This window comes from Somniosus microcephalus, chromosome 4 (assembly GCF_052327205.1).
Source record: "Somniosus microcephalus isolate GS21.2 chromosome 4, FLI_Smic_1.0, whole genome shotgun sequence".
Lineage (NCBI taxonomy): Eukaryota > Metazoa > Chordata > Chondrichthyes > Squaliformes > Somniosidae > Somniosus > Somniosus microcephalus.
In genome coordinates this window covers 234,183,672-234,210,829 of record NC_140990.1, presented here as the reverse complement: position 1 = coordinate 234,210,829, position 27,158 = coordinate 234,183,672, and the positions used below count along the sequence as shown (strand labels likewise).

Below are 27,158 nucleotides of genomic sequence, written 5' to 3'. Positions count from 1 at the left end.
TTTAGAATCCGTGGAGGATTAATTCATTGAAAATGTCAATAAATTCAACAAGAAATTCAATGCAGAGAAATAATACATATGGATACAGTTATGAACTGCAAGCTGTACCATCTGACTAGATTTCTACAGATGTAGTTCCACTCCATCATGATCTGTTACTGGATACCATAGTGTTATTAAACCCTTGTTCAGTGACAATCAATGAGTAGAATTAAGTTGGATAGTGACAGTTTTTAAAAGGGTAGTAAGTTTATGGAGCTAGTTCTTCTTAATGTTCTCATTGGGGAGCTGTGAACAATGGAGATCCCCCGAGCATTAGTCCTGCTTCCATCACATTTTCAAAGCGTTGCAAGAAAGGCTCACAAAATTATTTGTGAGGTTAAATGCAATCAATATAAGGTTCTTTAATTACACCCTCACCTATGTTTATTATTTTACTTCCCAAACACCTGCTCCACATATCAGAGTTTGTGCGGCTATTGAAGACTGCTCACACTTTCTGTCAGAATACTACAGCAGTCAAGGATGGTGCAGGATAACATATTGCACTCCTGATTTCAGCAGTGAACTTGGGTGATTAATTAAGACATTTCATTTTAATACGCTGTCCTCCCAGCAGCCAGTCCAGTTACACTTTTCATCTCATTAAAATTATAATTGCGCCTCCCATTACAGTGATCTTAAGTGAAAAATGGGAAAATAAAAACTGCAAAGGCAAAGATTAATTTATTCCCCACCCCTCAGCGTGCTTAGTAGACTGGCATGAATGAACAGGACTGCTATTTTTAGCAGTTTCTGAGGCAGAGGGATGGAAATGATAAATACAAAACAACTTTGAAACAGCTATATGAGTGGGAGGGGCAGGAATTGTTTTAGCTAGCTGAGGGATGTTATCATTAACAAAGTCACATAATAATTCACATAATGGATACTTTCACTCAAGCATCTGTGCTTGGAACTGTGCAGGAGGAACATTCATTTTCTATTTAAAGCACTGGGGAACATAGTTTGCTGTTGGGATAGCAGAGTGTTATAAGTACATTTTGGTAATATGCTTTTGAAATGGTTTTCCCAAAACATAATTCTAGTCAGCAAACGAAATGAAGGATGTCCCCCCAAAGTACCAGCATGATGATTGAATGTAAGTGAAGGCTAAAATATATCTGTTGATATTGAAGATGTAAAAATCTCAGGTTTTATAAGAAAATATAAATATTCCAAAATAGCCATTTCTCCATATTGCACGTTTAATTTGAAGCTAAACAGGATTTAATTATGGTTCTTCCTTTCCTCCCAACAAAATAATAGATCATATGCATTTTGGCATTTTTGTTTGATAAATGATCAAACCCAGAGTAGAAATTACTACAAAGTTCAGTCCTATTGTAAGTTATAGTCCAGGTCTGACAAAAAGTTGCACACAGACAGAATTAAATACAAGACTGATAAACATTAAGTAATCAGGACATGAGGGACATTGCAAGGTTGTTTATCAGTTAGCTTCACTTTATTACTATTCCTCTCACTTGAATTCAGCTTCAATATTCACACACAATGTTTTCACAGAGGAGTTTATACCATGGTCATAAGCTACAGACCTTTTAAGTAATAGCTGTAAGACAATGCTATTTCTTGTCAGTCCATTACTTTCCAATCTGCTGCCAATTGAACAGTAATGTTCAAACTTCACATGTGAGGAATGCTATCTGACCCAGTATGAGGTCAGGCAGCCAGATAAAGTTTGTGAAGATAGGTTTTTAGTTAGCTTGAGTTAAAAGTTGTGAATTGCATTAACATTTTGGGATCAAGTTTAACCCTATCCACCCTGGGCAGGTGGGCAGTTAATCACTTCCTCGCTAAATTGCTGAGATTAATGTGAAGTCTGTGGGTTGTGCAGTTAATAAATACACAGACTTCAGAAGTAACAAACAAAACAGGTCTTTACTATTCGAAGGTCCGGGCGAATCTGCCCCAGCAATCATGCCACAACACTTATATACTGGTGTGGTCACTATCGGTATTACAGTATACAGAAGCCAAACAAATAGTGCCACACCTAAAGTAGTTCCCTTAAAGGTGAACGGTTACATTCAATAGTTCCCTTAAAGATAGACGGGTACATACACTACAATCCTCCCTTTTTAGCTTATTACTTACAGAGTCCCCGTTAAACATACATATCTTCAAATTCCTATAAAACAAATTACAGATATAATCTCGGTGGAGTCAATGTCATATAAAACAATTTACAAATATAATCTCGGTGGAAACAGTTCACAGGTTCAGTCTCTGCGGAAACAGTTCATAGATTCAGTCTCTGATCTTGACTCGTTCCGAACAACATTTCTTTGGTGTAGCCGGTTCACCTGGCTAGCGTGACTCCTCCATAGCCTTTTTCTTGACGTAACAGCTTGAACTTTCGTCCTGTTGAACCAACAGTGCGGACTTTTACAACCAACTGGCTGTCTTGACATTTTCCAGTTTTTCAACTAATTTAGCTCCTTTCGTAATGTCCCGCCTGGAATGGTAGAAGTGCTAATATTTTAGACAGTTATTATCTTCTGCTTCTTCTTTTTCTTTTCTGCCTTTTTGAAACTCTCGGAGCTCCTCTCTCGGCTGCCAGCTGTAGCGCCACCAACTCTCTATGTTCCTTAGACCTTAAGTGCTTCCTCCGGATTTCAGCACTTTCAGAGTTTTCACCACAAGCTGGGCAGACCACATCCTCGTAATATTCAGTGTCACTCAACAGGTCATGGTAATATTCGGGTTCGTCCTGAGTTAGGCCAGCGAGAGAGACTTCTTCTTCCTCCTCACCCGTCTGGACGTTAGCTGACGGTGGTTCCTTCCCTAAACATCTTTCTTGAAAAGCCTTCTTCATGCATTCATATTCATCCCGCTCTTCCTGGGTTATCTGCCATTCCTTCACGACGGACCTCATTTGTGAGTTCAATACCTTCCTTTCCATCGGTAATTGCGTTATCAGGCTATTTAACCCTTCTACTGAAGTAACGGTTTCCACATTCTTCTGTTCACCTTGACGTGATTCAACGTACTTTTGGCATCCTTGTAAAATTTGTGTTGCCACCTCAGCTATCTCCGTGACTTTTGAGAGCTCCGAACTCGTTCCCCCTGAAGATTGAAACTCATGTTCAGATTGTTCCCCTTGCAGAGTCTTGTCCTTCAGCATATGAAGGAATTGGCTGACCGTTAACTCTTCCCTGGGAACACGGTGGATCAGAGTCTTCTCCATTTCCTCCACCACTTTCTCCAATACTTCCACCTTACGTTCCTCTTGAACTTTGGCTTTCAGCGCTCGGAAAAGTTGCGCCCTGATGCTCTCTAGTTCATGTTCAGGGACCATTCTTACAGTGTCCTGTTCTTCCACTGAAAGGATTCCCAGTTGAATCTGTTCTTCAAGTTGTTGAACCTCGGTCATTGCCGCCTCATATTTGTCTTGGGTGTCCTTCAATGTTTTTATAAGTTCTTGGACATCCTGTCTTTCATGCTCTGCCATGATTTTCACCTCTAATTTCTCATCTATGGATGGAGCTCCTACCGATGAGTCTGTCTTGGCCTTGAGCTCATCAAGAATTTCCTGCAGCCTTTGGACTTGCTCATGTTCAACCTTTCGTTGTTCATATGCTTCTACTGAAACTAACTTTTCGGAGGCTGCCGAGTTAACCCCCTCCAGAATTGTAGCCTGGGCCTGTTCATACTGTTCTTTCAACTTCTCACACTCTGCTTGTAAGGAGTCGTAGAGAAGAACTGGAATAAACTCCTGGCTCCCTGAAGATTCCTCTTCCGTTGGTTCATTCTGTAAATATTCTAGTTCCTGAACAGCAGCAGGGGAATGTGATTGGTATTTGACCACGATGGCTCTATGGTCGCTCTCTGCTTGAGCTAGCTGTCTCTGTAGTCTTTCCAGGTTCTCCCATTCGGTGTCCCAGAACCTTTCCATATTTTTCATCTCTTGCACGAGACGGTCACTCAACTGTTCTAATTGTTGTCGTACTTTGACATACGTTTGCGTCCGAGCTCGGTGTTCTTCCGTCATGGATGAATCCTTTGCTTGAACAGGCTCAGAATTCTCTGTCAACCTGGAGTTCTGCTCTGCAGCTTTATTCTTCTTGGTACCATAAGTCCTTCTGCATGTCTTCGTTTTCTTTCCCATCGTCGGCAAGTCCCTTTTAGCCTTGGCTTCCATATTCGACTTGGTCTTATCATCATCCATTTCAGAATCTGAGCTAATAGCTTGCGCCGAGTCCTCCCTCATTATGGCTTTTAGGTAATGCCATTCCATGTCTATTTTCTTAATCCACTCCCGTCCTAGAAGTGGTAGTCCTCCCTCAGGTAATACGTACAAGTTCATTCTTGGGTGTTCTTTACCCCTATCTCTCACCTTGACTCTTATTTTCCCCACGGGGTATACGTTATGCCCCGTGTATGTCTGTAATACGAACTTGGTATTTCTTAAAGGTATGTGAGAGAATAGCCGGTGGTAGTCCCTTCGGTTGATGACTGATAGAGCTGATCCAGTGTCCAGCTCCATTCTTACTTGGACTCCAGCTATTTTTAGTATGACCCAGATGGCCTGTAGATCCATTTCTTTACCCACATTGTGGATTCTCAACCTACCCAGCTCCTGGTTGTTTGGGTCTGAGTCTGAATTCTGTTCGTCTGAACTCTTCTCAGCCACCTTGTGTACCTTGTTGTACTTTTCTTGTGGTGGCTTCCTTTGATTATTGGTCTTTTTCCCGGACCGGCATACCTTCGCGATGTGACCCAGTTTGCCACATTTCCTACACTCTTGGTTCTTAAACCAGCATTGATTCTGGTCTTGCGTTGTCTTCCCACAACGGTAGCATTTTGTTGTGCTTGAAGTAATTTGGTCCACCCCGAGTGCCGCCGCCTTTAGTTGCATTTCCGCCGTTCCTTTCACTGCGGCTTCGTGCGATGCAGCTATAAGGACAGCCCTGTCCAGTGTGAGGTCGTTCTCTTCCAGTAGTCGCTTCTGCGTCCCTTCTTTGGACAATCCGCATACGAACTTGTCCCGCAGCGCTTCTGTCAGATTCCCTCCGAACTGGCAGTATTTCGCTAGCCTACGCAGTTCGACCAAGTATTCCGCATTGCTTTCGTCTTTCTTCTGCGTTCTTGCGTAGAATTTGAATCGTTCAGCCAGCATCGCGGTGTGGGGTTCAAGTGGTCCTTCAGCACAGCCACAATCTCTTCGAAGGTCTGATCCGCTGGTTTATTTGGTGCTATTAGAGGCTTCAAGAGCCCGTATGTTTTTGCCCCCATCGAGTTTAGCAATGTTATCGCCTTGTCGTCTTCCTCTATTTTGTTGGCTTCGCAATAGATCTCTATGCGTTCCACGTACGTGGCCCAGTCTTCTATTTCAGAATTAAAGTCGTTAATATTCCCTCGCTTAGGCATTTTTCTTCCCTTGGGAGCAGCACCAGTATTTCTTTAAGTATTCTTATTTATTTGTTTGTTTCTAAGATGGCAGTTTTCCCGCGAAATCGGCGGTTTCCCGCTCTTCCTTTCTCGCCCCGCCCACTTCAATGGCGGTTTCCCGCTTCTTCCCGGTGGAAGGGGTACGCTTCCCCCACAGCGGACAGGTTCAGCCGCTGGCTGGCTTCCGCACAGCTCCCCTTACTCGGCTATGTCCTTTCCTCCCGCCCGCACGGCTATACCGGCGCTGGGTACACCCCGTTAACGGAGGACAGTTCAGCCGCTGGACTGGCTCTCGCGCAGTCTCTCTCTCCGTACCCGGCTCTGTCGCTCTCTCACCCGCACGTTCGGTGCTACCGGCCCTGGGTACCCCGTTGGTGGAGAACAGTTCAGCCGCTGGACTGGCTCTCGTGCAGTCTCTCACCCCATTTTCGGCTGTGTCTCTCACCCACTCCCGCACGTTCGGTTTTGCCGGCTCTGAGTACCCCATTGGTGGAGAACAGCTCAGCCGCTGGACTGGCTCCTCGCAGTCTCTCTCTCCGCACCCGGCTCTCACCCGCACGGTTCCCGTTCGCCTCCCCAGCCCTCTCGCAGACCGGTGTTTCCCTCCCCGGCTGCGGCTGGGTTTCTCTTCCCGCGCCTACTCGCAGGCTCAGCGCTTCGTGGCTGCGGTCGCTGCCCGGATTTTTCCTGCCGATCGCGGTCCGGCTGTCACCCGACGCCGTTGGACCCGACTTTTGGCTGGCACAGCTCCCCCTCGACCGAGGTCGAGTGCTCTGCCCTTATCCTCCGGATACTTCTACACCTTCCCCTACTCACAGTCTCTTCGGCCGCCTTGTTCCCTGCTGATCGGCTCACTCTGCACCGTGGCAGAAGGGTAGTCAGTGCCTGTTGCTAATGGAAGCTTTTGTTGCTAAAGTCTTCCACCTTTCTCCTGCTGCAGCCTCGTGTTTTCTTCCAGCAGCACGACGAGGGCGGTTGCCTCTCTTCGACGCTCTTCTTGCTTTGGTAATCTTGCCGCAGGGTACGATCGGACTCGTCGCCACTGTAAAGTCTGTGGGTTGTGCAGTTAATAAATACACAGACTTCAGAAGTAACAAACAAAACAGGTCTTTACTATTCGAAGGTCCGGGCGAATCTGCCCCAGCAATCATGCCACAACACTTATATACTGGTGTGGTCACTATCGGTATTACAGTATACAGAAGCCAAACAAATAGTGCCACACCTAAAGTAGTTCCCTTAAAGGTGAACGGTTACATTCAATAGTTCCCTTAAAGATAGACGGGTACATACACTACAATTAACCTGTAGGGTTCTGAAGCAGATGAGATGCCTAACTAAAACAGGCTGGAGTTTCATAGATTTAAGCAAATCAGGGTCATATTGCATCATGAGGACCCTGATGCAATTTTAACCAGAGCCTGAGGGAGGAAACTACCTCGGCTTTCCCACCAGGCAGAAGCGGGTCTGAAGACAGAAGAGGCCCTTCAAGTAAGTCTTAAACTTTCCTTTGTGGGGCTAGGACGGGAAGAGTGCTCCGCCGGGTCCTACAACTAAAGTCACGGCGTTCCCAGGCCTGGATTCCCCTCCCCCAACCCCACTTCCCTCCCGTGAGACCCTCACAAAACACCCTTCTTGCCACTTACCTGGAAGATATAACAGCTATTAACAGGATACCAAGGGTCACCCGGGCGGGGCGTCTTTGCCTGCTGGAAGCTGCTCTGTGACCTCTTCATGCCTGTTCAGGGCCGAAAGTGGCTGGCAGCACTTAAATGATGCCTAGCCGTTAAGATCATCATGGCGTTCTGCTACCTGTGCTGGGCAGGAACAAATTTTAACTCTGAGTGGGGAAACATTAAATTCTTAGAGGGATAGATTTTTTAAAGAAATATTTCACTGAGAATTCTTAGGCATTGCAAATTAATTTTATTAATTGAAATAATTTAGAAATGTCCATGACCATTGCATAAATTAGAACAGTAATAATTCACACACAAAACGGGTTTAGAAAATACTGTGAGATAACAAAGTTCTTAGCCTCTGCTACAATGATGTATAAGTAAACTTCCTTTCATAGATCCTTCATCACTATAAGCTTTAACCCTCAAGTAGAACACTCTTGCTCTTCTGTACTAGGTTGCCATTTAGATCATTTGGATTTAGCCCCTTATTAGCTGGATTGACCATCACCATTTCAAACATAACTATGGAATTTAGTTATTTTCAGTCAACCATGGCATTTTCAAACTAGCAATTATTAGTTGAAATGTTGCTGATCAGGATACTTTGTCATAAACCATGATCACAATGGATAGATGAACTGGTGCTGCAGTGCTATTCATATCAGTGGATGAGCCTGTATTACTTTTACGTAAATGGTGGAACTTGCCAAGCATAATTTATTGGTGAGCTTTGCCTTGGCAATTAATACTTGCATCCCAGGAACAGCACTGCTGATCAGCAACCACGTACATATGCTACCCCAACTGTGAAAGTCTATGGCATTGATGTAAGCGTGATTATTGATAGATGGGTTCAATCTACTGAATCCAAAAATAAACATTTCTCCACCAAACCAACAACAATCATTTGAAACTTCTTTCCTATTAGTATGTTAATAAATGTAGGTTGCAGTATATTAATAATCACGGTATGTACATCTCACACAATCATACCCACAGCAGGCGTAGAACAGTGTTGCCCAATACGTTAGCCACTAGTTACATGTGGCTAATTGGGAATCCAGATCTGGCTAGTTGCATTCTTGATTAATAAACAAAAATTTAGTAATACACCCCGTTGTTGTGCATATAATCTCAATATTAATATTCACATGGCATATGCATGTGTACTTTAACCTTTTGTTGGTTTGTTGCTAAAATAGTAAGATTAAAAGCAGATTGTGCGAGTGTTTCTTGATCGTTGTGTGAGCTTTACTTCCTTGGTTACTGCTTATTGGTTATCTGCTAAAATGATGTGTAACACGGGTGAAATCACTGGACTTTAGCAACATGGAAACACCAGCAATATTTCCCTGTATTGTGTGTAAGGTATTTTCTACTAAAATTAGTGCAATTGGCTAAATCAGTGCAATCTTAGCCATAGTGTGTAACAGGGGTGAAAACACTGGACTTCAGCACCATGGAAACAATAGCAACATTGTATGGAAAAGGGAGCTGTCAACAGGGTCAGCTAAACCTACCGGAATAACCGCTCCAGGCCAGCAGAAGAAAGCAAACCCAATAACAAGCCACTCCAACGGGGCACGACATGGCAAAGGGCAAGCAGCATCCAACCACACTCTGGCTGAAGCGGAAGCCAAGCGCAGGCAGCGCAAGGAGCGTACATCAACCCAAGCACCCCACCCACCCGCCCCTTCAACCACCGTCTGCCCCACCTGTGACGGAGACTGTAGGTCCCGCATTGGACTCATCAGTCACCTGCGAACTCATTTTTAATGTGGAAGCAAGTCATCCTCGTTTCCAAGGGACTGCCTAAGAAGAAGACACTCTGGATGGACAACAGGGGGCGGGTCTGGTGCATCTCATTGGGCGAGTCAACATTCTCAACAATCACTCTGCTGAACTCGCAGTACCACTCACAACTGTTGGACTAAAACCTAGAGTTGCAAGGTATGTTGCGGGAAAAATCCGGTTGCTTTGTGCCTTCAGTTAGCGCCCTAAGAGGGTGCTAATGGGGCGCAAAGCAACAAGTGCCCGAATGTTGAGTGGTGCCCCCTGCCTTACCACCTGCCGCTAGAAACGACAGGTAGAGGGGAGCATTTTGCAGTCGGGAAGGGACTGGGGGAGCGCTATTTAAAGGTGACCGCTTCCTGCCTTTTTTTGTCGGCGACATTTTTGCACTACGTATTCTGAGCGAGAGAGAGAGACTTCAGGAAAGATTCAACGCTGTGTGAAGGAGTTTTGGGTACTGAGCAGCACTTTGCAGGTTAATTTTGATTTGACCTTCCTTGCATCAATTTAGAAGACAATGGGGGCTGCACTCTGAGCTCTTTCCTTGGGCCTCTCCATTGTTCTTTCCAGCAGATTTGATGTACAGGTTTCTCCAGGTCAAGATTCAAGGCTGTAATGAGCAGGGTGTGGATGGAGAGGAGATCGACCCTCCCCTTTAAGAATTGGCTGGTGCCAGTGTATCTGTGTTCCATTGCTGACTGACATCACATGAGCTTCGCCAGCACTCTGAGCTAGCGCCTTGCTCCTCGGCGTTAGTGCCTTAAGAGAGGTGTGTAGCACCTGATTTAGCGCTCCAATCACCACCGGGGCGATAGAAGCCAAGTTTGCAGTTGGGGGCGATAATTAGCACCAGGCGCTAAACTTTGCGTCCGGCCGATAATTGGGCCCCAAACGGGGTGATACCGAATTTCTCCCCTGTTGTGTCTGATCAATTCACAGGAACATAGGAACAGGAGTAGGCCATTCAGCCCCTTACACCTGTTCCTCCATTCAATTAGATCATAGCTGATCTGTATCTTACCTTCATCTACCTGCCTTGGTTCTATAACCCTTAATACCATTATCTAACAAAAATCTATCAATCTTAGTTTTGAAATTTTCAATTGACCCAGCCTCAACAGAGTTCTAGATTTCTACTATCCTTTGTGTGAAGAAATGATTTCTGACATCACCCCTGAATGGCCTAACTCTAATTTTAAGTTTATGCCTTTTGTTCTGGACTTGCCCACCAGAGGGAATTGTTTCTCTTTATCTACCCTATCAAGTCCTTTAATCATCTTAAATATCTCAATTAGATCACCCTTTAATCTTCTATAGTCAAGAGAGTACAAGCCTAGTCTATGCAACTTGTCCTTAATTTAACCTTTTTAGCTGTGGTATCATTGTAATGAATCTGTGCTCCACCCCCTCCAAGTCTATGGCCATGATTTTGCCAGCGCTCAGCTGACTCGATTGTTGGCGGATCAGCTGTGAAATTTAAAATGATTGACAGTGGGTCAGAAACCCACTGTCAAAACGTGCACACCTGCATTTCCCGATGTCAGGTCTGCCAGCGCTGAGCAGACCTGAAAGGCAGCGACGGGGGACCCAATTCAAATCATTAGTGGTTTGTTTACAGCCACTTAACAATGCTTTTTTTCCCCAGGTTTTTAACTTTCACAGGTCTCCCATGGGTTTCCCGCTGTGCCTAGACCACGTCAGTGAAGCTGAGGCAGGAGGTCAGTGGCCATTGAATCAGCTGATGAGTTGACAGCTTCAAATGTCAACTCAAAGCTCCCAGCTGATTCAGATATCTTCCCTTAAGCACTAGCATCTCTAATCTGCATTTCCACTACATATTCAGGATGCTACAAGTCTTTACACAAGTCTCCATCCAGTCTGACCTCATTACCTCTCCCACCATTGACAGATCGCTTTTGTCATCTCTACTTCACCTGCCATCTATTCCATCAGCATGGGTGCACTGTATACACTCTTACCTTGGTCCTCAGAATCTGACCACGATCAGCCCCAACACCAGCATCACCAGGCACACCAGCAGCACCAACAACAACAACACCAACCTTCTCTGCAATCATTTGATGCTGCACAGGACACGGCATCAGGACCCGACCACATTGCTGCCCAGGACACCAGGGTCAGATTTACTTCACTTGACGCTACTCACCCTGGTTGCCACATGATGCACCAGGTTGGCACCACCCCACACCAACAATATAAAGCATCCCTACAATGCCCAAGCCATCCCTTTCACACGCATGGCCATTGCTGGGGGTACCGTATGTCTCACCATTCACTGCAACTCATTAAGCCACTTCCAAAAGTGCACACAAATCTGTCCAAGAACGCAAAGTGTTGAAAATAAAGATTTCAATGTTTGACAGCACATTACTAGAAACTTCACATGAACATTACATAAAACATACAAACCTACCCTCGTGTGTTGTCAGTTTGTATGATTGGACTAGGTTGAGAGCAAGTTTGAGGGTTGGGAGCAAGTTTGAGGGTTGGCTAGTGAGATGAGGAAGGGATAATGTAGATAGAGAGGGATGGGTGGAGGTGCAAGGTAAGTTGGTGTGAGTAAGGATGTGCAGGAGTAGGGTAGGGAAAGCAGAGTGATGGGGATGTGATGAATGGCACAACAGGATGAGGTTGAGTGTGGCTTTGCAGTAACGTTTTGTGATCTTCTCAGATCATTGAAAGGTTTATGCCACTGCAGCCTGGTCCTCCTGACAACATCCCTGCTTGTGTCCTCCTGTGCAATGTGCAACCAGGCTGCATTGGTGTCCTGGGGAGGTCTCTTCCACCCATTGGAAGGGAAGAGAACCTCCCTGCGTGCTGTTACTCCCTCCATAAGCATATGGAGGGAGTCATGGGAGAACCTGGGTGCAGCCGTGCACACCTGTGCAGTGATTGTCAGTGTTTGCAGCACTTCAATGCTGTAGAACACTGAGAGCACACATGCCAAAATAAATTTGCACCTGGTCCCTTTAAGGAAACCGGCTGATGACACTTCATAAATGACATCATCAGACCCGCTTCCTTCAATTGGCCCGTAAAACGCACTGGGTCAAGGGAAAGTCATGTCAGAGGCCGGGATGGAGCTAGCAGCGGGGTCAGGACCCACCACTGACACCGCCTGCCCGCCACGGACCCGCCGAGGTACGGAAAATCACAGCCTATATATCCTTCCTGAGGTGCGGTGCACGGAACTAAATGCAGTACTCCAGTTAGGGTCAAACCATGGTTTTATACAACTGTAACTTTGGCTGCAAATTTAATAGACCTCAGAGGGTGGGTTTGGAGGCGGGTCAGTAGCGAAAATCAGAAAAATTGATGGCGGGCTGCGAACCCGCCGCCATCCCGCCTCCACGCCACTTTGGCAAGTGTCAGGTCAGCGGCTCCCAACCGGACCTGACACCAAAACAGTTTGAGAGGCACTTAAGACAGTTACCAGCTTGTTAACTGCCTGGATAATCTTATTTTAACTGCCTGTTCAGATTTTGCAGCTTTTTCTGCATGCTGCCCGCCTTCAGAACAACACGCCAGCTGCATTGTGCCGGGTTTAGTGAAGACCTGAATTGTTGGCAGCTGCTCGACAAGCTTAAAAGCGGCCCTGCAATCTCTCAAAGTTTCAGATGCCACAATTTAGTGCTTTGAGGTTTGGGAGACTTTTTTCAGCTCTACTAATCTTGTGTGTGTTCACGCTGAAATCCATCTGCAGTGTGACCTCCTTGGAATATCCTTTGGCCACTTTGTCGGAGCGCATACAAACTCCATTCCTTGACGGAGATATATACCAGCAGTATGGGAACCATTTATATCCTCTCATCCTGGTCGTCAGATCCGGAGGAAGAGCAACCACAGCAGCAGCGCAACCAGGCACAGCAGTAGCACCAACAGCAGGAATGCCAACCTTCTCCTCAGCCACCTGATGATACACAGGGCAGAGGGCGTCAGCGCAGGCCTGCACCTCGCCGCAGGAGAAACCCCCAACACTGGGTTTACAGGAAGAGGATGAGCTTCCTCAACATGAGTCAGCAGCAGTGCCAAAGGAGGCTGAGACTTCCACGAGACCGCGTCACTGACATCTGTGCAATGCTGCACTAACACCTAGAGCCCAGAGGAGCGGGTGGACACTCCTTACCAGTGGCTGTCAAAGTCATCACCACACTCAACTTCTTTCTTTCAGGTGTCTTCCAGGGATCAGCTGCAGACATCAGCAGCATCTCCCAGTCGGCCGCACACACCTGCATCACGCAGGTTACCGATGCCCTCTTTCCAAAGTCGCACGATTACATCCACTTCCCCATGGATGAAGCAAGTGTGACCGCGCGTGCGGTTGGCTTTGCAAATATGGTAGGCTTCCCAAGGATGCAGGGTGCCTTAGACTAAACACATGTGGCCATTAGGGCACCCAATCACAACCCAGCTGTATTTGTCAACCACAACGGCTTCCACTCCCTTAACGTCCAGCTGGTGTGTAACCACAGGAAGATCATCATGCATGTTTGCGCAAAGTACCCTGGCAGTTACCATGACTCCTTCATCCTGCGGCAGTCTACTGTGCCTCAGCTCTTCAATCCGCCAATGCAACTTTCCGGATGGCTACTTGACGACAAGGGCTATTCCCTGAAAAAGTAGCTCATGACACCGATGAGGAGGCCATCAAACGAGGCTGGGGAGCGGTACAATGCGAGCCACATTTCCACCAGAAGCATCATCGAGCAAACCATCGGTTTGCTCAAAATGCGATTCCGATGCCTTGACAGATCTGGTGGAGCCCTGCAGTATGCATTAGCCAGGATTTCCAGAATCATCATCATCTGCTGTGCCCTGCACAACATCATACAGTAGCGTGGCTTAGCGCTGCCTGAGGAACAAGTGGCTCAGCGCAGAGCATCCTTGGAAGAAGAGGAGGAGGACGAGGAGGAGGAGGAGGAAGAGGATGAGTAGGAGGCCAAGGAGGATGAAGAGGAAGAGGACAAGGCGGAGGAGGCACGCCTTGCGGGGCCGGATGTGACCAATGCAGCAGCACTTGACCACATTGCTGGCCGTCATGCAACGGATGCACTCATCCATGCCAGATTCACGTAAGCTTACACTTCAACCACAGGTGGCTGGCATATGGCTATGAATGTGTGGACGACCTTCTTAACACGCTATACATCATCTCTCCAAGAAACAGGGCTTTCCTATCACTCTCAGCACCATTATTACAAATGCAAGTTGCCCTGAGCCCTCAATGTGCAACTCACATTTCCCAGAACACATGGGCCAGAACTTCAACTCTTTGCCATCACTTTTGTTTAATCACATCAGAAAAGGATGGCAATCAAAACTTTACAACAGAGCAAAACACCCAAGTGACTACCCTTGTGACTATATGTGTGTTAACTTCCTCTTACGCATGCTTCTATGTGGTGCTTCCCCTGTGGCTTCAGCAGATGTAGAGGCATCTTGCTCACTTTGATACTGTGCCTGCATAGACACCTTTAGCAGGCATCCTCTGGGTTTGGGAGCCTGGGAGAGCTCCACCACAGACGGCTCTTCATGCGGCTGTGCAGGGGCTGAGATGGCCATCTCAGTTGGGTGAGGAATCTGGGGCTCTGACCGAGGGCTCCACAGTGCCACCAACATCCCTGTCATAGATCACCCACACTTCAGTGCTAGCAAGTGGCTGGAGAGCACCTTAATGTACATCAGTGGGGCCATGAAGTCCCATCTCTGTACTGGCAAGCCTCATAAGGGGGACGTCCATGTAACTCTGGTGTCTCTCCTCAACAAATGCCCATCTATCCTCCATAGCAGACCATCAATTTAGAAGAGTCACCATGTTCTCCTGAGTCTGGCGACTTATGTCCACCATGGAGGTTTGGAGGTTGCCACCCTCTCCATGGCGGCACATTCATGTGCCATTGCCTCCACCATGGCAGTGCTCATGTTTGGGATGGACTCCTCCATTCTCTCCACACTCGCAGTTACCCTGGATGCAAGCCCTGTCGGAGACTCCTGCACTTGTTCCTGGAGTTCCAGCACTGCTGTCTTTCTGGCTGGCCCCAGAGGCACAGCATCTATATACAGCTGAGCCGAGCTGGCAGAGCCCTGCGCCCTCTGACGAGGAACTCCCCACTGCTGTTCCTGTCTCCACCATCTGCTGATGTTCACTTGTGAGCTGCGATACACCAGGTGACAACATTACTCTATGTCGCGAAGGCCTCACTGAGGAGTCATCCGGCTCTTCCTCCTGGACAGTGGAGAGGGGGGTTCTTGATGGTCCTGTGGGAGAGTAAAGGCATGAGTTACACATCTGATTTTTAGGTAGCAAACACATCCTATTGTGCAGATGATCAAAAGTCAATCTCTATGAACATTATATGCCATTGCAGTCAATCATGAAATCTAAATGCATGGGTTGAAAATCTATTCTATCACCAGCTTCGTCAAGTGCGCCCGTCTCTCCGTCCCCCACTTCCAGCTCCTCGCCACCTCCCATGATCTTGTGAGCAGCCTCCTCAGTGCTTGTCAATGTCGCCAGGTATGGTGGGCCGCCTCCTGTCGACGCTCTCTCCCTCTTATTGTGGGCTATCTTTTCCTGCAAGGAGGGACACAAGTGGAGTTTCAGCAAGAGTGATGGAGGGACTGTGAAGAATCCATAACATAGAAGCTTAGAGAGAGACCAAGATGGAGTGAGGTGCCAAGAGAAAGCTGCCACCTTGTGCGTTGTTAGTTGTTGTCATTGCATAACAGTGAGAGCGAGTGTGAGGGGTGCATAGTGGGATGGTGAAGTGATTCTGTACATAGAGAGAGATGGATAGGTACGGGTGCAAGGGAAGTAAGGGTAAGGTGGGATGTGGAGGAGCAGGCTTACAAAGCAGAGTGCTGGTGATGAGAAGAGAAGGGAAGCAGATTGAAGGTCAGTGTGATGTGATACTCACTTTTGATGATCGCAGAAGATCATTAAACCGTTTTCAGCACTGGACCCAAGTGCGTGAACATAAGGACCTTGCGCTGACCTCCTCAGCAACGTGCAGCCAGGCTGCCTTTGTTTGCTGAGGAGGCTTCCTCCGGCCATTGGGAGGGAACAGAATCTCCCTGCGCCCTCTTACTCCCTCCACAAGAGCTTGGAGGGAGTCCTCATTGAACCTTGGAGCAGCCTTGTCTTTGGCAGCAGTCATTGTAGCCTGGGCCCATTCAAACAGCAGCAGAAAGGAGAAATGAGAGGCTGAGGCTACATGGGCCCCTTAAAAACAACTGCAGCAATGACGACATCAGTGGAGAGCAACAGACACGCTCCCACTCATTGGACCGGCCAGCGTACACGACGGGACTAATTAGGGCTATTAAACTAAAATCAGAAATCAGGAGCGGTTGAAACTGGAAACGGGAGTGGAACCCGCCCACCAGGCAACCCAACTCCAACTCGCTTCCTCTATTAAATTCGCAGCCATAACTTCCACCCCTTTGTATTCCAGCCATCTTGAGATAAAGGCCAACATTCTATCAGCCTTGTTAATTATTTTTTGTACCTGTCCACTAGCTTTCAGTGATTTCTGTACTAAGACACCTAAATCTCTCTGCTCATTCACAGTTCCAAGCTTCTTGCCATTTAGAAAAATACTCTGATCTATCTTTCTTTGGTCTAAAGTGGATGACCTCACACTTTCCTACATTGAAATCCATCTGCCACAGTTTTGCCCACTGTCTTAATATATCAATGTCCCTCTGCAACTTTCTGTTTCCATCTACACTATTTACTGTGCCACCTAACTAAGTGCCATCAGCAACCTTAGATATGTGTACAAATGCAACATACTGCAGATGCTGGAAATCTGAAATAAAAACAGAAAATGCTGCAAATGCTCAGCAGGTCAGGCAGCATCTGTGAAGAGAGAAACAGAGTTAACATTTCAGGTCGATGACCCTCTCCACAGATGCTGCCTGACCTGCTGAGCATTTGCAGCATTTTCTGTTTTTATTAACTTAGATATGTGGCTCTCTATTCCTTCATCCAAGTCATTTATAATTATAGTGAAAAGCAGTGGCCCCAGTAAAGATCCCTGGGGGATACCACTAGTCACATCCTGCCAATTTTAGTGCATACCCATTAACCCTACTCTCTGTCTCCTACCTCCTAACCAATTCCCTATCCAAGCCAATAGGTTGCCTCTAATTCTATGCGCTCTAATTTTTGTTGAAGTCTCTTATGTGAAACATCGTCGAATGCCTTCTGGAACTCCATATACCATCCATAGACACTCCCTTATCTACCACGTTGTTACCTCCTCAAAAAATTCAACTAGGTTTGTTAGACATGGCTTACCCTTTACATAATCCTCTGATCAGCTCATATTTGTCCAAAGGCTCAGACACTCTATCCCTGTTCATGGCAGAATTCCAAACTTTGCTGAAAGTGAAAGACTGCAAAGCTTCATGGTGGTAGATGTTTAAGTAGATATACACATGAAGTACATTTATCAGTATTGTGTGTTAGGGGTTTTCTGTTAAAATCAATGCATGTGGCTAAAATGGAGTCGCCATATCCATGCCTGTAGCTAGTCAACGATTACTATTGGATAGCAGAAACACCAACACATATCCAGTGGTTGAGACACCTGTCACCACTTGTACCTCAAGTGGAGGTGTCACTGGGTGTTACACTTCCTCTTATTTTCTCAATAATAAGACCAAATATTTTTTCCAGACAAACACATTTCTACGTATTTGATCCTAAAACATAATGCTGTGTTCAAGTTTGTGGTGTGAAGCTGCTTTCAATTGGCTAACTGCCCATCATCAGATAAAGATTCAAGAGTGCATTTTCCAGTTTCTTCTGAGCCACTCTAACACCCCCGACAGCACTTTAAACTGCAACAAATTAAATAAGCTACTGTTCACTGACTAAATCACAGCAAGTATTACCAAGAGTACTCTAAGTACCATATAGTGTCTTTTATTACAAACACAATTGCCAAGCCATTCACTGTCAATTCAATTCACTAAGCACCCTTTTATTTTTAAAAAGTCTTTGGCCTAGAAATTCGGTGGGCTGCACCACCAGTTAGCACCCAAAGAGGGCACTTAGTGGCTTTAGCGCCACTGGCCACGCCCCCCGCGAAATTTAGCGGGGCGCTAATTGTAGTGTCCGTGTGTAGATAAAGACACTGAAGACAGGAGTTGGTTCATAGGTATTTACTAAGCAAGTCTGGGGGGGGTTTTCTAAAGGATATACACAATACACAGGCTTATATAGCCCAAGTGGCAATTACCGGCATTACGCACACCTGGGGCTCTTAAAGGCACATACACCATAATTGCTCTTAAAGGCACATACACCACAATTCCTCCCCTTCTAGCTAACTAGTACATCATATTTTAAGTAATTATTAATTACATGTTATATGCAAAATAATATACATTGCTGTATTAATTAATTATAAGTTAGTCTCTCAGGAGGCTTCCTGACTTGGTCCGGATAACGCCTCGGGGGTGTAGTAGTTTCTGGTGGTGTAGTAGGTTCTTCTGGCAAGGCTGATTCGGCTTGAAGGCCAGTGTCGGGTTCATCGGGCTCCAGTATCACCGGATCGGAGGTAGATATGGGTATCTCTACTTCATCGTTAGATGTATAGAGTGGTGGTGTAGGTTGTCCCTTTTCGGATGACTTGATGATTTGGTCAGCATGGCGCCTTATTATGCTGTCTCCGATGTCCACGGTATACATCAGTGGTCCTAATCGTGTGCAGGTAGTTCCAGGCTGCCATTTCTCGGTACGGTAGTCCCGGGCCAAAACCGGTTGGCCTATCTGGAAGGCCCTAGTTGGCCTTTCATTCATGCCCTGAAACTGCCGGTTCTCCACGTCCCTTCGGATGTTGGGCTTGACCAAATCCAGCCGGCATCTTAGGTTTCTATTGTAGAACATCATGGCGGGAGTTTGGTTAGTAACCATATGCGTTGCATTCCTATATGCAAATAAGAAGATATCCACCTTGTGCTGAAGTTTTATGTCTTCATTACCCATGGCCTTGATGGCCTTTTTGAAGGTCTGGACAAACCTTTCAGCCAATCCATTGGTGGCAGGATGGTATGGGGCGGACGTGTAGTGCTTTACCCCATTGTTCTTTAAGAACTTTCTGAATTCTTCGGACACAAATTGCGGTCCACTATCAGAACATATCTGCTCCGGCAGCCCATTCCTGGCAAATATGGTCCTTAATACTGTGATGGTTTTTTCCGTGGTGGTGGAGGACATCTTTATTACCTCCGGCCACTTGGAGTGTGCATCAACTGCGATTAAGAACATCGAGTCCATAAATGGACCAGCAAAGTCGATGTGCACCCTTTGCCAGGGAGATGAGGGCCACTCCCATGGATGTAGAGGGGCTTGTGGCGGAGCATTTTGGACCTTCTGGCATCCTAGGCAGCTCTTGGTCATGTCTTCGATGTCTCCATCGATACCTGGCCACCATACAAACGCCCTAGCTAGGTTCTTCATTTTCACTCCACCCAGATGCCCCTCGTGAAGCTCCTTTAGCACTTTATCCTGGAGTTTGGGTGGAATCACCACTCTGGATCCACACATCAAGGTTCCTCGGCACACTGACAGCTGTTCTCTTCTTTGCGAGAATGCTGGCAACAGTGGTTCGCCATGTGCTGGCCATCCCTTCACTGTTAAATCGTAGACCCGTGAGAGAGTAGGGTCATTTCTTGTCTCCCTTTCAATGACTGAATTTGTCACCGGTAGACAATCCACTATGGTAGAGTGGAATATCTCTACTGGGTCTACTGTAGGTGCCTCTTCTATCGTTGGCAACGGTAGGCGTGATAAACTGTCAGCATTCCCATGCTGTTTTGACCCTTTGTATTCAATGTTGTATTGGTGTGCCCCTAGAAAAAGGGACCACCTCTGTCGTCTTTGTGCCGTCATAATGGGGACACCTTTTTTTAGGGTTGAATATGGAGATGAGGGGTTGATGGTCAGTCAGCAAGGTAAATTTTTGTCCGTGTAGGTAATGGTTGAATTTCTTCACTCCCCATACCAGGCTGAGTGCTTCCCTGTCTATCTGGGCATAGTTACGCTCAGCTGAGTTCAATGAGCGTGACGCAAAAGCTATCGGCCGTTCCGAGCCATCAGGGAATCTATGGGACAATACCGCTCCTATGCCGTAAGGGGATGCATCGCACGCCAGTCTGATTGGTAGTGATGGGTTGTAATGAGCCAAAATTTTCTCGGATGTGATTAAGTCTTTACATTTATGGAAGGCACGTTTACAGTCTTCGTTCCATTTCCAAATCACTCCTGTCTGTAGAAGATCATTAAGAGGGTGTAGAATAGTTGATAAGTTCGGTAAAAATTTATGATAGTAATTTATTAATCCCAGGAATGACCTTAATTGTGAAACATTTTCAGGTGCTGGGGCTTTTATAACTGCTTCAATTTTTTCAGGTGACTTATGCAACCCTTCCTTATTAATTATGTGGCCACAATATGATATCTGATTTTGGAAAAATTCACACTTGGGGCGATTTGCTCGTAGGCCCCGTTCTTTCAGCCTAGTGAGCACCTGCTCCAAATTGGCAAGGTGCTCGTTGTCGTTTTCTCCTGTTATAAGGATGTCGTCGAGGTAGCATTGAGTCCCCGGAATCCCTTGCAGGACTTGCTCCATAGCTCTTTGCCAGATAGCTGGAGCTGATGCTATTCCAAAAACCAGTCGATTGTACTGGTACAGGCCTTTGTGTGTGTTTATTGTGAGATACTTTTTAGAGGTCTCGTCAACCTCCATCTGTAGCTATGCCTGTGCCAAGTCAATTTTTGTGAAACGTTTCCCTCCGGATAGTGAGGCGAAAATATCTTCTATCCTCGGAAGAGGATACTGTACTGTGTGAAGGACTGGGTTTACAGTCACCTTAAAGTCCCCACAGATGCGAATTTTTTTCTGTTCCTCAGAGTTATTTTTCAATGTTTTTTTCATGACTGGAATGATGGGTGTTGCCCATTCGCTCCAATCTATTTTGGATAATATGCCTGCCTTTTCCAAATTCTTCAGCTCTGCCTCGACTGCCGGACGTATTGCGTATGGCACCGGTCTTACCTTAAAAAAATTTGGAATTGCTGTATCTTCCACTTTTATTGAGGCGGTGATGCCTTTCAAGGTTCCTAGTTTCTCTTGAAACACTTCTTTGGCGTTGGCCAAGATGTCTTTTAATCGTTCAGGTATGATGTCATCATTGTTTTTTTCCTTACTGGTCACCGTCAGTGCCTGAATGGAGTGCCAGTCTAAACGTATCTTCCTTATCCATTCACGTCCCAACAACGGTGGACCACCATCTTGTAGAATGTATAAATACAACTTTTGTATTTCTTTGCCGTTGTATACCACAGACACCCTTATTTTTCCTTTGGGGTAGACTTTCTGCCCCGTATATGTTTTTAAGATAATGGATGTGTCTTTTAGAGGTATATGCGAAAATAGCCTCTCGTAATCTCATCGATTTATTACGGTTAGAGCTGATCCTGTATCTAGCTCCATTTTAACTGGGGACCCTGCTATTGTGAGGGTAACCCAAATGGTTTGGTAATCCTCTTTGGCAAGTACTTTGGGCCAGAAATTCCAGAACGGGGCTTGCAGCGCGTGCAAGCCCCGTATTTGCACTTACCCCGCGCTCCTGCCGATCAGCTCCAGGGACGCCTGCACTTCCAGAAATTGAAACAAGAATCCCGGGCAGCGTATGACGTCACGCCGCCCAGGAGTGCAGCCAGCGCGGATCCAGGAGCGTGCAGTGTAAGTGAGACACGCCCCTTAAGGTCTCATTGTAGCAGGACACGCCCCCAATCGCTCCAAGCAGCTGCACAGGACTTTGGAGTTACACAGCTGCAGGGAAAGTAAGTTATCTGCTATTTTATGAATGTTTTGTGAGCTTTTGTAAAATTTTAAAAACATTTAAATGATTTTGATGACTCTTACATAGTTTTAAAGACAATTGGAGCTATTTAAGCAATTTTTAAAGCCTTGAAAACATTCTATTAATTCTTTGCAGTTAATTAGCAAAGTGAAATGGCTGGAATTAGCACAATTAACGTGATTAAAAGAAGTCAGAACTTCACTGATGATGACCTCAGCAATCTCCTCAACGAGGTGGAGGCAAGGCGCCTGCGCATCATTGGGAATGAGCAGTCGAGAGCCCCGCGAAAAGTTCAGACGGCAGCGTGGTCGGAAGTTGCAGAAGCTGTCAGCGCGACCTCCACCATTCCACGTACAGCGGAACAATGCCGCAAGAAATTAAGTGACATTCTCCGATCTGTCAGGGTTTGTGCAGCTATAACTAAAGTGTACTGTAACATTGCTTAGAATTTAAGTTAGCCAGATCTATAAAGGCTTTCTTTTACAGCAGTCAATTTACTTCTTGGTAAAGTCACCTGAGGTAGCAATAAAACTTTATGGCTTTGGGGCCATCTCAATATTCTGTTATCTTGATTGCATTGCTAGTAGCTGTAAAACTTCAATGAAAGATGTAAAGAAACACCCAGGCCAGTCTTCAAAGCCTTCGCTGTCCCATATCAGAAATGCAGCTGTGTGATTCTCTTATTTATGCTGCAATTTCAGATTAAAAGTGCTCACAACTCCAGGGAACGCACACTCACAGGAGGTGGTGTTGCCATGCTGAGGGTTTTGACCGAACATGAGGAACGGGTGCAGCAGATGTACGAATTTGCTAGCAATCGCCCCGCGGATGCATCTGAAACAGGCATTTCTGACCCTCAATGTGAGTTTGCCTGGGCAGCCATATGTTAAATAAGGTTAGGTGTGTGCTGAATATCTGTGATGTGGCACATCGTGTTTTACTTTAGCAAATGTTTTCTGCTTCCTTCCCACAGCTGGACCGAGTACCTCTCACACACGGGATGAGCAGTGCGTGGAGTCAGCGGCCACAGAGGGCAATGGGGAAGGTTTTTCTGATGCAATGGCAGCAGTTGCTGAGGTGGTTGAGGAACAGGTGCAACCTGTCCTATGTCAGCAGGTGCAGCAGGAGTGTACAGACGTGTCGGTGGCCACTATCTCACCATCTCCTGGCCCTTGTGGTTCTGAGCTAGTCAATGATGACTGTAGCTCCACAGGCAGACACCAAATGGGCACTTCAGTGCAGGTGGGAGTAGCTGAGGCACAGCAGCACCTGCAAGAGGACCAGCAAGATATTGCAGGTTTAAGCCAATTGCTGACCTCTCTCACTGAGAAGGAAGTAGATGATAGAGACCATTTCAGGCAGGGAATGGAGAACGTTGGCATTACACTAAATCAGATATCATCGCAGTTTGGGGTGCTTAATGATAATTATCTTACAAAGACATCGCAGTTGGATAATTCTATTCATCAGATATCTTCACATTTGGGGATACTTAATGAAACAATGATTGCAATGCTTAATTCGCGTGTATGTAACAGTACTGGCATAACGCTGATTCCAGCACAAATGCCCTCCCCAGGTCACAGTGCAGAGCCACTGTGGTCCCAGGAGCAAGCAGCTGCGCCAGTCTTGATGCAGGGCAGCGTAGAAATGCCTCAGCATCAACCCTTTCCTCAAGCCGCTGCTGAAGAGCAGGATCAATCTGACAGGGCCATTGCAAGTAGATCTGGAGGGCTCCAGTCACGGGTACTGAAAAGGCGCAGGAAACGTTAGAGTGTCACTTTCAGCTCACTCACTCTGCCACCTTCAACCCTCTGTCACACAGGCCAGTTGGCAAATCGTTAAATTGTTAGATTTTTCACTTTATTTAAATGTTAAATTTTTTATTACATATTTAAATTCAAGTGTTTTTTTATGAAGGAAAGGACACCCAGTAAGCAATGTTGAAAGAATTTAAACATTTATTTAACTTCAAAAACTTTTTCAACAAATGTTACAAAACTGTGAAATAGCTAGTTTGCACTTTGAATGTTTGTATTGCAGTAAGGAGGTAAAAATTACTGTAAAATGTTTACACATTATTTTTTTAAAGTTACCATTTTGCACATGTTTGAAAACGTTGAAAGAGGTAGTTAGCATCTTTATTTTTGTTATATCACTACGAATCAAACACAAATAGTTAAACCTGTTTACAAAGTGATTTAAAAACTGTTAACATTAACATTTTTAAATTGCATTAAGTAGGGCATTAACATCCTTGAATGAAGAAAGACAAGTAACGACGAATTCTTTCCAGTTACACTTCCTCGATGTTCCTGTCCATAAATTTTTTTTTACGTTCATAAAAGTTACTTAAAATTTACAAGTTATTCACTTTATACATTGAAAGTGAATGTGAAAAGTTTTTTATTATGCAATAAAAGGTCAATGTTGCACTTTAATATGTGTCTGCTTCTGTCTTTGCCTTGCGGGGGGAGGGTTAGGTACAGGGCATAACTACCACGTGAAGGTGTTGGCTACCAGCACTTCGCGAGCAGCCTTACATTCGGTGGCACTTGGTTCCTCTCCATGAGGCCTGGCAGCATGCACATTGCCATCGCCTTCATCCTCCACTTCAACAGGCAGCTGTTCCTCATTGTTAAGGGTCAGTCCTTCCTGCAGGGCAAGGTTGTGCAAAGCACAGCAGGCCAGCACAATCCTTGACACTTTCTGGTGAGAGTACTGCAAGGTCCCCCCTGACCTATCCAGGCACCGGAAGCGTGATTTCAGAACTCCTATTGTCCTCTCCACCACTTGACGTGTAGTCACGTGTGCACGGTTGTATCTCTCCTGAGATTGATTAATGGTGTTGCGGTAGGGGGTCATCAGCCATGGTTTTAGCGGGTAGCCCTTGTCACCCAGTATCCATGCGGATCCTGTAGGCAATTTCTTTAGAGCATCATACAATTTAGAGTTCCGGAGGACAAAGGAGTCATGATTACTTCCCCGGTGTCCAGAATTAACGTTTAGGATCCTCAGGTGCGCATCACATAATATCATTACATTCAATGAATGATACCCCTTCCTGTTAATGAATGTCACAGGTGCATCCTTGGGTGACTTCAGTGCAATATGTGTTCCATCGACGGCCCCAATCACTTTGGGGAATCCAGCAATGCGATAGAAAGCTAAGGCCATCTCCTTCTGATGTCGAGTTGACAAGTCATAATGAATGAAATCTGAAATCCTATGGCAAATGGCTGCTGTGACCTGGTGAATGCAGACCCTTGCAGCATTCTTGGAGATGTTGCTTATGTCACCGGTGCCTGCTTGAAATGATCCACTTGCAAAGAAGTTCAATGCTGTGGTTACCTTCATGTTCACTGACAAGGCAGTGTGGATCTTCGAGCGTGGCTCCAAGTCTGCCTTCAACATGTCACATAGTCGACCAATTGCCTCTTTACTGAAGCGCAGCCGCCTGATACACAACTCCTCGGACAGCATTTCAAATGATCGCCTCTCCCTGTAAACTCTGTTTGGTGGGTAGTTGTTCCTTCTGATCAGGAGACGTTCCTGGTTCCTCAATCTTCCACGTTGTTCCCTGGCATTCCTATTTCTTTGCAGCAAATGCAGAAGTAGCATCAGGGCTAAATTTCTACAATAGGGCATTTTCCTCGCTCACAGGACTACTCCTCACACAGACGTACCTGTACGGAGTAAATGGAAATAGTTGTTACACTTCTTTTAATAAACTGAGTGCCTATAACATCAACTCTGGCTATGCCAGGAAGCATGCTTTTACGGCTTGCAAACACATCCTTCCCGCCTGATGAATATCACAGACCTACATCTTATTCACTGAAAGGAAAACATACATAAATGCACATCCTAAATGGAATATATGCAGACATACATACAATCATACATACATAATTACTAAATATTACTGATGACTATTTCATTCTGTAAGCATTTCATTATTTTAAAAATAATTCTAACATTTTATGAAAAAAAGTTCAATGAGGCCTTGCCCACAGCCACAACAATTGCTCGTTCTAACTACAGTACTGAAAAACCGTTTTAAACAAAAAAAAAAGTTTTAACTTACCTCAGCCTTTCTTAAAATAAGTTTCCTCCCTTTCCCAAACAGAAATAGAAGACTTTCAGAAGCTCCAGGATAAAATGTTTCTTCCTCCGCAGCCAATGAACCACTTTACACTTGCTTTTTTTACGTGTAAGTTCTGAGGACTTACCCTCAGGGATTTCATGAATGAAATCCACGAAGTTCACTGCGCAAGCGCTGCCTGTGCAGTCGCACGCGCTCGAGGTCTGGAAATGCCGGCGTTCCCCGCATGCGCTGTTCCTGCTGAACGCCGGCATTTCCAACGGCCAGAAGCGTGAGTACCCCGAGCGCACTCACGCTTCTGGCCTGGAATTTCTGGCCCTTTATGTAATTTGAGACAGCTTAGTCTCTTGTTTCCGGAGTCGCTATCGCTATTCTGGTCTTCGGAGCTATTGTCCATCATCATTTGTACCTTCCTGTACTTTACTTTATTGATTTTTTGTTTTCTGTCAGTGGATTTATTTTGTCCAGATTGGCATACCCGTGCAATGTGTCCAATCTTACCACATTGCCTGCATGCTTTGCCCTTGAACCAGCAGTCCCTCTGGTTATGGGTGGATCTGCCACAGCGATAACATCTTCCGAAGTCCTGTGTCATTTTATGGGTGCCGAAGTCCTGTGCCTCTTGTTGTATCTCTGCAGCTCCTTTTGCTGCTGCTTTGTATGATACAGCCATACTGAAAGCTTTGTCCAATGTTAAATCTTTTTCAGAAAGCAGTCTTTTTTGTGTTCCTTCACTTAAGAGACCGCAAACAAATTTGTCTCGAAGATAATCCGATAGTCCTGCTCCGAATTGGCAGTACTTTGATAGTTTTCTTAATTCGGTTAGGTAATCAGCGTTACTTTCATTCTTGTGTTGATTTCTCTTGAAGAACTTGAATCGTTCCGCTATCAGCAGCGGTGTTGGGTTTAAATGCTCCTGCAGGGTATCAACAATTTCTTTAAAAGTCTTGTCCTTTGGTTTGGCTGGAGTGATTAAATTTCGTAACAGCCCGTATGTCTTCGCGCCCATTAAGTTCAGAAGTACTGAAGCTTTTTTTTCATCTGTTATTCCATTTGCAGTGCAATAAACCTCTACTCTTTCCACGTATGTGGTCCAATCTTCTATTTCACCATCAAAAGCCTCAATATTACCAGATTTAGGCATTTCAGAAAAGATATGGCGCTTCCCGCACTTTTTTTTTCTCTGTAGCAACGATATGGCGCTTCCCGCACTTTCCCGCCGCTGC

The 27,158-nt window shown here is 45.7% G+C and overlaps 1 protein-coding gene across 1 annotated transcript; it reads left to right on the top strand.

Moving 5' to 3' along the window:
- The first annotated feature begins 22,480 nt into the window (after positions 1-22,480).
- On the top strand, positions 22,481-24,262 carry LOC147120272 (uncharacterized). The gene is made up of 2 exons (XM_085983845.1): positions 22,481-22,688; positions 22,801-24,262. The coding sequence occupies exons 1-2, from the start codon at positions 22,514-22,516 to the stop codon at positions 23,598-23,600; spliced, it is 975 nt and encodes a 324-aa protein (XP_085839971.1). The 5' UTR covers positions 22,481-22,513; the 3' UTR covers positions 23,601-24,262.
- Positions 24,263-27,158: the final 2,896 nt, after the last annotated feature.